The following is an 11,887-nucleotide window of genomic DNA, read 5'->3' on the forward strand; positions in this document are numbered from 1 at the left end:
TGGCAGGAGCTCAAAAAGCATTGTACTTGAAGCAACTTCTTCAGGATTTTGACATTCAACAGGAAAATCCAATAGCAGCTGGAGAGGGTAACCAGAACTTATCAGAGTCTGCCAAAACCCAGTCATGCAAAAGAGGAGCACGCACATCGAGACAAAACTTAACTTCATTTGGTACAGGATGAAAAATGGAACTTTTTCAGTTTACTATGTTTGTACTGGCAAAATGGCAGCGGACTTGTTCGCGAAATCTTCACCTATATCGAAGTGGGAAACCACCAGACCAGTTTTGATGAGAGCAGACTGTCAGCAACCAGCTCCAGTCTGAGTGGAAGTGTTAGAAATCGACTTTCAAATTAGATGTAAAAATAGTTGAAGAGATAGTTAAACTTGTCAAGAATACAACAGAGAATGTAAGTTAAACTTAAAAAACATTTGAATCGAATCTCCGATAAAGCGATGCTAAGCTCAGTTTCAACTGATTAAAATTATTATAAAAGAACCATTTTGTTTTACATCTGATTCAAATTTCAAATTCTACCTCCACGTGTTTAATGTACGTGTATGGTCATGATACACCCGGACGGGCAAAAGATTTCTGGGAATTTTATTGGAGCTAACCAAAATTGGTAACCCTTGCGAATCTTGCATACAAATGATGGTGATCAAATAACTTTTTATATTTTAACTATTTTGCACTGATATCGGGTATATATATATATATATATATATATAAATATATTTTTATATATATATATATATATATACATATATATATATATATATATATATATATATATATATATATATATATAATAAATATATATATACAAATAAAAACAGCGGATTTTTATTCCTTTTTTAATCCTTAAATTTGAACCCCCTCTTTATCCATTAACCAGATTCCGCCTGTAAATCTGTAAATTCTCATTAACTTTTTTTGCTTTTCTCTCATTTTGAGAAATTAATTCTGTACTTAATTAAAAACAATTCTCATTCCGACTGCGAGAGTTCATTACCTTATAGGTTAATGTCCCAGATCCCAGTCTCTGAGCTTAACTGCAAAAATAGACAATATAAAGTTTTAGAAAGTTGAGAGAGAGATAACAACCTAATGTGTATTGTGCATAAAAAGCGCATCACATAGCTTGACAAACAGCTCTACTTGTCCAACGTATACTTGGTTAGGGATAAAGAGCCTCGAGGAACAAGAAAGAACATGAAAATGGGTTTCAAGTGATGCGCTAATTCGAGAGCTGTGTTGATGTATAGGTTAACACACAAGGCTTGCAAGTAAGAGATGCTGGTTCGAATTCAGTACTGGACCATTTTCACAATAGTTGCGTCTGTTTAAGCACCCTCGCAATGAATATTATTTAATCAGTTGGAATTTCAAAAACTCAGATTTTCTTACTACATAATTATTGCAAAAATTGATCAGAAAAGAATTAAAAACCCGAACCAAGCAAAAGTTAATGCCAGGCGAAGTGAAGACAAAACTACTTTTCCTCATCTTTATCCACAAACATTTTTTGCGCAAAACCTTACTGAAGAGCATCATACAAGCAGCCGTCGATTGGATTTCATTTGGTGAAATTGACTCTTATCTTAAGCTTCATCGAATTCATTTCTTAAAAGCAACGATGGCTTTTCCGTTATTGAACCCCATCCCATCCTCATTATACGCAAATCACCAGTACAGTTCCTAAAAAAAACATTATAATGGTAAATTGTTTATAAATTGCTAATCAAATTTTGTAGTCTAATATGCTCGGTGGTTGGGAAGGGGGCTATCCTAAATTTGGCTTCAACTGCGTCTTATAAATTAATTTTCAGGAAGGTGTTGTGAATTCCAAAACAGTTGGTACGAAGAGCAGGGTCGACTGAAAGGACTCTCGCCATTAGAGTACCTCGCTAGAGTTAGTGACTTCAATGCCACTGGGAAGTCACTCAACTACATCAAGGTTAGCAAATGAACTCCCAGCACTCTGGGTGGAGGTTTTGCAGAGAAATAATGTAAGATTTGCAGTGAACAGCGGTGAAAATAAATAGTTTTCGGCTCAATACTTCGGCATCTTTTAGCAATGACAGCGGTAATTTTTTTGTAAGATTACTGCGGTTTTTTTCAACAGCAGTCAACAAAATTTCAAAAATCAACTCGTGCGGTTTCGACCCTCTGACCTTCTGCAGAATTGTCACATCTTTGCCACAGTGCCCACCCTTCACGTTTTATATCGGCGAAAATAATGTTTTCACCGCAAAAAATTGCAGTTGCTTATAAAACAATCCGAGGTCTGTTTGTTGTCAACCAAGATCTTACCGTAGGTATGTTCAGTCTGGATCAGGGTACGGCTCAAGTTTGGTCGTTCTGGCCCAGAGGGTTACCAAGTTTGCTCGGTCTGTCACAAGGTCTAAGTGGTGTGGAGACCTTTGACCGCGACCCAAGTCGGCTTTCTCAGTACAACTTTTAGAACGCAGACCTCATCCTGGGAAATACTTTTTCTCCACATTTTGTGACAAAATATGAAGAAAACTAGCCGGCCTTAACTCAACTCCCGACGTGGTCTCATTGATTATTATGCATTTCAACAAATTATTCAATGTTACTGAGCGCATTTTGTTTTCAGATTGTGCGAAGCACTGATTGTGGTTCAATTGTTTCGCAACTTGGATTTGGAACCGGTCAACTCAAAGTGGAATACGACATTCCGATTCCACCGGAGGCGAGAGAAAGTTTGATACTTGCTCAGAAAACAATGCTATACTTCTTTGAGAAATTAGACAACTTGAGACGATTGGTGGATTTTGATTGGTTTAGAGCGGAGTATGTATGCAAAACTAAACCGCACCATTGCTACTAGTTGTCAATTATGAAAGAAATTTTCTTTTTTGGTGTTTCATACTCTTCAAAAAAAAATTTATAATTATGACGAAAATCAACTTAAGAGTTTGAAGAAACTTTACGTAAATTATGAATAAAGACTCATCAGAGAATTCATAGTCCCGTAATTCAAGGGGGTACAGATAACGATATAAATACCCCCCCCCCCATATGTACCCCCTTCAATTCGCGGAATAAATTGATCTCCGACGAGACTTTCATGCGTTGAAAATTTTCCATGCAGTGAATGAGCGCCGAAAGACTAGCCGCATCAGACCATACCACTGGCATCCCGTAACGAAATCTAAACGTAAATCACTACTGGACAATTGTAATTGCAACCTAAATATGTATCTATTATGCGCTATTTCCCTCGTAGGTTTCGCTATAACCGAGAACCCGTGGGAAACCAATTCAATTATTTGGTAAGGTGGCCAAGTGTGTGCGGACCCAGAGAGACGAAGTGCGAGCCCTGTGAAGGGATAATTTTGATCCCACCCTTCTTGAAGGGGGAGGAAATAAATGCTCATCTGGATCTTTCTGTTCTGTCAATTTTAGCCAATCGATATATCAGCATCGTACAAAAATGTGAGTGGTGTCATTAGAAATCCCACCAACCCTAGATTGTAAAAATTAAAATGTTTTTAATTAATTTCGAGGAATTATTGATGTTTTTGCGAACATTTCAGTTTTTACACCGATTTTCTGGGTTAATGGGCAAATTAAGAGTTAGTTGACTATGGCACGGAAGTTTTTCAAAAAAGTGTTGGAAGTTTTGGCCGTTTTATGACCTGATTAATATTGAATAGTATCGATTATGTTGAAATTATTTAATTTAATTAAATTTTCAGCTCATTTTGGGGTTTGACCATAGATGCTTTCGTTCTGTATTTTTGGTAATTTTGTTAGTCCGAGTAACATATGATCTCATCGATTTCATAGAAGGAGAAGGAGGCCTATCAATGGCCTGAGGTCCTGGCTAAATGTTTTTATGACTGAACACATGATGTTCTCAAAAATATAAGTGAATATTCAGTTCAGATTGTTCTTGGTGTTATTTTTATGGCTTGCACTTCAATCTCTTTTTTCAAGTGTTCGTAAGTGAATAATGGGACATGGCTTAACCTTCTCTTTTTCAAAACGATAGCCAATCAAAGGTAAATTTTTTGGTTTTTATATTGACGTTTGGTTCCCAATCCACTTAGTTTTGCTTATTTGGGATTTGACAGCTGATTTGTTAGCACAAGTGTTTGTTGAGTTCCCAGTGCAAACCTGACTTACCTCACTAATGACATAGATGGTGATCATCTGCAATGTCTTTTTTGGATTCTGAACTCACTAATAAACCGAAGTTAAGCTTATAGGAATTTATAGATGTTCTTACGTGAGATATTATGCATATCAATATTTAATTTGAAAAAAAAAGATATAGGTTCATTTTTCTGTCTAAACTTCAGCAATTTGGAATATTTAATTGATTACTGATAAAACTGTTGTCTTACATGTCTTACATATTGCACAAAAAAAGGATTCCATAAGATTTTGTGTTAGTCATTTCATTTGTATTGGTATTTATTCTAGTAAAACAAAGAAAACCAATTAAAAATCAATTAACTTCAACTTTATGAGCGTTTTTGCGAACCTTTTTATGGACCAATCAATTTTTAAATTACAAATTCGAAGTTTCAAATTAAAATGATTTTGTCATAGATGATAATAACTAAATCTTTCTGTTGATAAACAATGGTTTTGTTGACCCTGGCACCATGTACTTTTTTGAAAATTTTGCTAATTGGTTCCGTTTCTACTCTCATATTGCCTTTTATTTCAATGTTCATTGTAATGATTTAAAGTGTTTTTGTATTGATGTTTGATATTTTTGTTCTCTAATTTTATAAAGTTCTGAGAAATGAAAAATCAAAGTATATGCATAAATGAAGCTTATAAGTGGTTGGAGTTAATAGTTACATTTTTTGAATTTGCCAGAATTTTTCGATATTCAAATAAATTTGGTAAAATAAAATGTTAACTGATTTTTGAGTTTTTACTTTTTTGCTTTTTTTGCCTAATCTCCAGTCTAAATTATTCATGTATTTTTTTCAATAGCGAGGAGCATATCTGAAGTTCAGTTTTTTTTCAAATGTTACCTAACCTAGGTTTTGTCTGTTTTTGGTTTTTCAATCAATCGAATCGGTTTCTTTTGATTAATTTTGAGCACTTGTATTTTGACTTATCAAAAGTTATTTTTGCTGACAAGTCCAATGATACATCTTAATTATGTAAAAATTGGGGCATATTTTAATCTAAGTCTCTTTTTCAAAACGATAGTTAATCATAGATAACTCTGTTTTCGTAGAAGTTTGGAGAATTCTTTCGTTTTGTTCCTGTTTTCTTCATAACTCATTTGGTTTTGTACTTATGTTTGTTATTTTTAATTGGACTTATCAATTATTCAGATTTCTTACAAAATCAAAAGAGTGGGTTTACTGAAAATTCTGCTATCTAATCGACACTAAGTTAATTTAATTTTTGGTTCAAAATTAACATCATATTATTGAAAAATTGTCCCTTAAAATTAGTTTGTCGGTTTGTAAATTTTTCTGATTAACGAGAGATTCAGACTTAAAAATTCAAAAGGGAGAGAATTCTGAAACGTCTGAGTATCCTCTTGACAGCGAGTTTATTTATACTTTGTTTCAAAAATAGCATAAAATTATGGAAAAATATTCTTCAATATTTTTTGTCGGCTTGTAAAATTTTCCGATTAACGAGAGATTCTAACTACTTCACAATCAAGCGTGTGTTTGAGTTATCAATCGTTTTGATTTGTGAAGTCCTTTTTAAGTGTTGAGTTTTTTTCAAAACTTAAAGCCAAAGTTTTCAGGATAATGGCGTTTGGTTCCGAATCATTTTAATTTCGCTTATTTGGGACAGTATGGTTTGACAAATGAATTGTTAGCACAAGCGCTTGGTGAGTTCCAAGCGCGAACCTGACTATTATTATAAAAATTTTATAAAATTTTTAAAAAATTTTGAGAAATGAACATTCTCAATTAATGCAGAAATGAAGCGTATAAATATTAATTGGTTTGAAATGTTAAATAATTGAAATGTTATTTGATTTTTCGGTTCTGGTCTTTTTTCTTTTTTGATGCCTGAACCTTCAAAATTGAGTAGCATATCTAAAGTTCAGTTTCTTTTTCAAATGTTTCCTATCATAGGTTTTGTATGATTTTTGCTTTTCAATCAATCGGTTTCCTTTGATTAATTTTGATTGCTTACCATTGGACTTATCAAATGTTAATTTCACTGACACGTCCCATGGTATATCTTAGTAATCTAATTAATGGGGCATAACCTAATCTAAGTCTCTTTTTCAAAACGACAGCTAATCATAGATAACTTTGTTTCCGTAGAAATTTGGAGAATTCTTTCGTTTTGTTCATGTTTTCTATATAACTCATTTAGTTTTGTGCTTATGTTTGGTTGTTTTTAATTGGACTTATCAATTACTCAGACTTCTTACAAAATCAAAAAAGAGGGAATACTGAAATTTTCTTCATATCTAATCGGCACTAAATGTATCTATACTTTGTTTCAAAAATAACATCTTATTATGTAAAAATGTACCCCAATATTTTTTGTCGGCTAGTGAAGTTTTATGATTAACGAGAGCTTCTAACTGCTTCAACATCAAGCGTGTGTCCGTGCTAGCAGTCATTTTGATTGCTGAAGTCCTGTTTTGGAGTTGAGTTTTTTTTTTAAAATTTAATGCCAAAGTTTTCAGGATATTGGATTTTGGTTCCGAATCAATTTAATTTCTCTTATTTGGGACAGTGTGATTGGACAAATGGTTTGCTAGCACAAGCGTTTGTTGAGTTTCAACTGCGAACTTGACTTACTTCACTAATGACATACATGGTGATCATCTGCAATGTCTTTTTTGGAATCTGCACTCACTAATTAACCGAAGCTAAACTTATAAAATATTATAGATGTTTTTACGTGAGAAATTATACAGATCAAAGTTTAATTTGAAAAAGTTATATAATTTGAATTCTCTGTCTATATTTCTAAAATTTGAAATTTTTAGTTGATTACTGATAAAACTGTTGTCTTATATATTACACAAAAAAATAATTCAAATTGATTTTATGTTTGTCATTTCATTTGTTTTTTTTTGTTTATTCTAGTGAAACAAAGAAAATCAATTAAAAAATAATTGTTCGAACCTTTTTTGAATACATTATTGTTCTTTTCATGAACCAATCAATTTTAAAATTACAAATATGAAGTTATATATTAAACTGTTTTTTTCTTAAGGTGCACAGACGCTGATAGCTATTTATTTCTGGGTATAAGTAACTATTTTGTTGACCCTGGCACAACATACTTTTATTAAAAATTCTGCTAATTTTTTTTTTGACTCTCATATTGCCTTTCTTTTCAATGATTACGTTCATGAGAAAAGAAAGATCTCAGTTTTTTCAAAGATGAAGTTTATAAATGGTTGGAGTTTATCTATGAGTATTTTTCAGTCAATCGGTTTTCTTTGAATAAATTTGACTGCTTGCAACTGGACTTATGGAATATTTTTTCCGCTGACTAGTCCAATGGTTCTTTTGAGTGTCTCAATTTTGAATCTGAACAATAACAATAACAGCAAATGCAGACAAGACTAGAAATTTCACCTTGATTTTGAGAACCCAAAATGTTCAAGCAAGTAAAGCAATAAACAATCAAACTCAAAGGCTTTATTTGAAAACTCGGGCAGCATGTAGATGTTAATAAGCGTTTTGTTAAAGGAATAGAGTGGTGAAGAATCAGTGACCTACAAAAGCCAAAATGTAACAAAAATTTATCCGCCGGCGCGAAGACATACTTCGAATTTTAGACGAGGTATAGCCAGGCGAAATGCTTAATTAAATAATGAATTGTGCTTTGCGGAGCAAAATCAGAAGAAAGTTTTGATTACTGAATTTGAATAGTGTCAGTTAAGACAATGAATACTGATGTGGTTGTCAGCAAAAGTGAGTATGAACAACACACATGTCTGATCATTCAGTGAGAAGTGAAATATGAATGAACAGACGACAACAATCAAGTGGGAACTTTGAAATAAAAACTTAAAAAAAGTTGAAATGAAATGCAAGTTAATTTGGACTAAATAACGCATTAAATTAAAATTGCCGCACTAAATTAAATGATGAGGATCAGGTATCACATAACCCCAAGAACCTTGATAAAATTTTCACAATAAGAAAATTTTAAATAATTGTAAAATGAAATAATAAAACAAATTTGTAACATGAAGGAAAAATATATGTGCCGGTTATCATAGCTAGTTACACATTTTATTTTGCTAATTAAAAACAGTTTAATTTAAATCAATTCCACCTCATGAACAAACATTGAAATCATCTTCGGCTGTCGAGCTCCCGACATTCAGATACCTAACCCGCAAGTCGTGCGAGATACTTTTCCAATAATGGTTGAGATGTTTCCTTTTCAGGAGCTTGTTCTGCTGCTGTCTTAACTGTTTCGATTAGCGATGTTCTCGGTGGCTAAAGTTTTTCCACGTATCCAGTTCGTCTTTTTCGAGGAACACATATCAGAGAACCCGAAGATAATTCTTAAAATCCGTAATAGTTTGGGCGTCTCCTTCTTTGTCCACTCATTCTCTTGTCTGCATTTAGATCGACTTGTGGTTGTGGAGTCAATTGTTATAGAGATGTTGATGGTGCATTCGGGATTTCAATCATAATTCCGACCAATAAGTCTTCATCTATAATAATTTCATAATTTTTCATAATATTCTCCTATGGGAAGTTAAACAACTTAGATGTAGTACAGATTACGCTCAGGGGGGCATTAGGATTTCTACCAAAGTGTGCTTCAAAGAACGCGATTTTTTGTTCTAATCTTCGCATTTGGTTCACAATTATCGTTAATGCACGTTTTAGGTGGAACGAGTTTGTAGCTCCTTTTTCAACGTTAATACATGCAATTCTGTTCTTAATTGTCTGTATCAATCTTTCTACCAGTTCAATTGCCCGATGGTCATTAATCGGAGACTTAAAAATTACTATGTTCTGTCTATTACAGAAATTCTTTACTTGAATGGCCCAAAATTTTGTTACATTTGGGCCATTCTCTTCGACAAATATGCATGCAGTGGGTAACTTAGAAAAACAATCCATGGCGGCTAGAAGGTATATAACTCGTTGCCTTTTTCGTCATTTAGAGCTTCCCCAAAGACAATTTGTATTAACTGGTTCGATCAGCACAAGGTATATCTTCCTTTCTGAAGTTACAGTTTGACGTGTTTGTGGAATTTTGATTTGGCTATATAGTTTTTGATCTTCCAATACAAGATATCAGACTTGGGAAATGAAGAGCTACAAATTATAATTGCACAATGTGGCAAAATGTTATTCACTTGATTACCTATTTGAGATGAGAATTGTGTGACTGCAGGTCCAAGTTGGTCAAAATGATCGCAACCGATGAGTGTTTTGAGGCCATCAGCAACATCTGTGAAAATGACAGCTGGTATATACAAGCCATTGCTTGCTCCCGGGGTCCGAATTATTTCTTCAATCTGGATTGGTTCATTCGAAAAAGTTCGCATTTGCGGTTTGTTTATTTCGCTGACCCATATCGCTTATGGCTCACTGTTGACTACCCGCTTCGCGAATGATTTATCCAAGATACTGCATGCACGTCAGGAGCCAACAAGAAGAGTAGTTGACATGTTTTCATCTTTGATGGACAAATAAATGGGCATTATTTTTCCGAGATCGTCGTTGATTGACTTCTCCGCTACTATAGTCTGATTTATATAGTCCTGTCAAGGAATGCACATAGTCCACACCACCGAGTTCTCAGACTTAGGTTCCTATTTTATGGCGCTGGTTGATTTGTTTTTTTTATTTGGGGCATTCCTTTGTTTACTTCTTTGTTTTCTGCACACTTTAGCAGAACCACAATCATTGCAATTTTTCCTTTTTCTATACATTTTTCTCGGTGACTTGGGACACATACTACCCGCCGTTGGAACAGTAGAATGGTGGTGGTCTAGGGCCCTTCTTGAGAAAATTGTTCATGGTAGACCAAAATGAGGAGCGAGTGCTGGACGAATATTGTACGGTGTTTTGTTATGAGCTTGTGTTTGAGGTTGATTCCGCATCCCGAGTTCCATGTTGATTGCCAACTCAAGATTTTTCCTGGATTCACCGTTAGTTTTAACAACTCTTTTTTGTATTTCGGGATAGGTTAAATTGGATTTGAAGACATCTCTTATTAGTGTTTCTTCTTTTTTCTCAAAATCACAGCTTTCTTCCCTACTTCTTTGAGCTTCCCGTAGAAGTGTTCCACTGTTTCTCCACGGAGTTGTTTTGTGATGAGGAAAACATATCTATCAAACGTTATGTTTCGGGGACTAGTGATTGTCTCGTTTACTATTTTGCAGAATTCTGCAGTAGAAAGAGTGCTTACCATGATGTGCAGGTTCTTATTGTTGATAATTTCGCGCCTCGCTGCACTGGTGCTGAGGTAAAGCAGTGAAACGGTTTTTCGGTCAGCAAGTTGCCATGGATTAACTTCACGCATTACGCCTACTCCTATCAATCATTGGCATTTATTTCGCCAGTTCACTTTCACTGCACATTTCGGGCGTTACGTTACCGTTTCGATCGTTCTCAGGAGCCGATTACTGCTTCCTGGTAGGTGCGTTACAGAGGCAATTCCACTGTTTTTGGGTTTTTGGCCGAAGAGTGAATCCAAGATGATATTTTCCTTAGCTAGCAGGGCTAACTTCTGTTTTATTCTGCATTTTTTCTAACAAAGAGTTCGGTCAGGATTGGGTTTGTTCGAGAAGGCACCAGAGGAGCTCATTTGTTGGCCGGCTGCGCCATGTCATTTTTTTGTTTTGCTGCGACTTTGCCACGCAAATCACACTTTAAAATCTAGATGGGATTTTGTCAAGCGAAGTGCTTACCTAAATTATGAGCCCAGCTTTATGGAGCCAAAAGAAAGGAGAGTTTTGATTACTGAGTTTGAATCAGATAACTTAAGATAGTGAAAACTGAAGTGGTTGTCAAGAAAAATAATTATGAACAGACATGTCTGATCATGCAGTGGGAAGTGAAATTTGAATGAACAGAGGTCAACAAACAGGTTGAAAATATCAAAAGGAAACTGAAAAAAAAAACGAATTGATTGGCAAGTTAATTTGAACTAAATACCGCATCATATTAAATTTACCGCCTTAAATTAGATGATGATGATGATCAGGTATCACAACATCGTTGAAAAGTAGACCACCAATTAAAAGAGATATATGTTTGACTCATGAGAATATGAATGGCATTTGTCAAGAACTCTTTGCTGGAGCTACAAAAACAGTTATCCTTTCTCTGAAAGAATAAGTTTATGATCATTGGATCTCATCTGAAGGTAAATGGAATTGCTTTTTCATTGAGCTCTATAGGAAAACTGATTCGTGCTTGACGGCCAGAAAAATAGCAAAACGGAGCACATATATTCCATAAAAAAATACAGCGCCCAAATATTATAGTAATTTCTAATGTAAAAACCAAGCAGTAAGCCGGGAAGATTCTGATTACAGATAATTTTCCCAGGAAGAGGAAGAAGGAGACCTCAAATAATCAAACAAACAAAATGCTATCAATCATAAATTTGTACTCCGTAAAACTTTGGAAAACGTTTGCTAAAGGGTACAGTTGTAGCTAATTCTTGCAAAAAATTTCTGATTTCTCAAAACCTGTAACCAAAAAATGAAGGCAAATTAGTCCAAACAAACAATTTACGGGGTTTCTAGTGATACTACTCACAATTTTGTACGGTGAATATATCTATCCGCCAAATCGGACTAAACAATAACAACCAGTTGAGCATATAGTTTCCTCTTCACCGACAACAAAAATGGGTCAGAACGGCAACAATTTCGAATCTTTTTCCTTAATAAGTGTTTGCGTTGTTGTAATA

The 11,887-nt window shown here is 34.4% G+C and overlaps 1 protein-coding gene across 1 annotated transcript in view; it reads left to right on the forward strand.

The window, feature by feature from the left end:
* LOC142349657 (uncharacterized) overlaps nucleotides 1-2,949 on the forward strand; it is a 33,218-nt gene extending 30,269 nt beyond the window's left edge. Inside the window, exons 4-5 of the mRNA XM_075401376.1 lie at nucleotides 1,834-1,961; nucleotides 2,625-2,949. Of these exons, the coding sequence (XP_075257491.1) occupies nucleotides 1,834-1,961; nucleotides 2,625-2,858 (362 nt within the window). The 3' untranslated portion in view covers nucleotides 2,859-2,949. The remainder of the gene's footprint in view (nucleotides 1-1,833; nucleotides 1,962-2,624) is intronic.
* Nucleotides 2,950-11,887: the final 8,938 nt, after the last annotated feature.

Source organism: Convolutriloba macropyga, chromosome 11 (assembly GCF_964194025.1).
Source record: "Convolutriloba macropyga chromosome 11, txConMacr16.3, whole genome shotgun sequence".
In the NCBI taxonomy this organism is placed as follows: Eukaryota; Metazoa; Xenacoelomorpha; order Acoela; family Convolutidae; genus Convolutriloba; species Convolutriloba macropyga.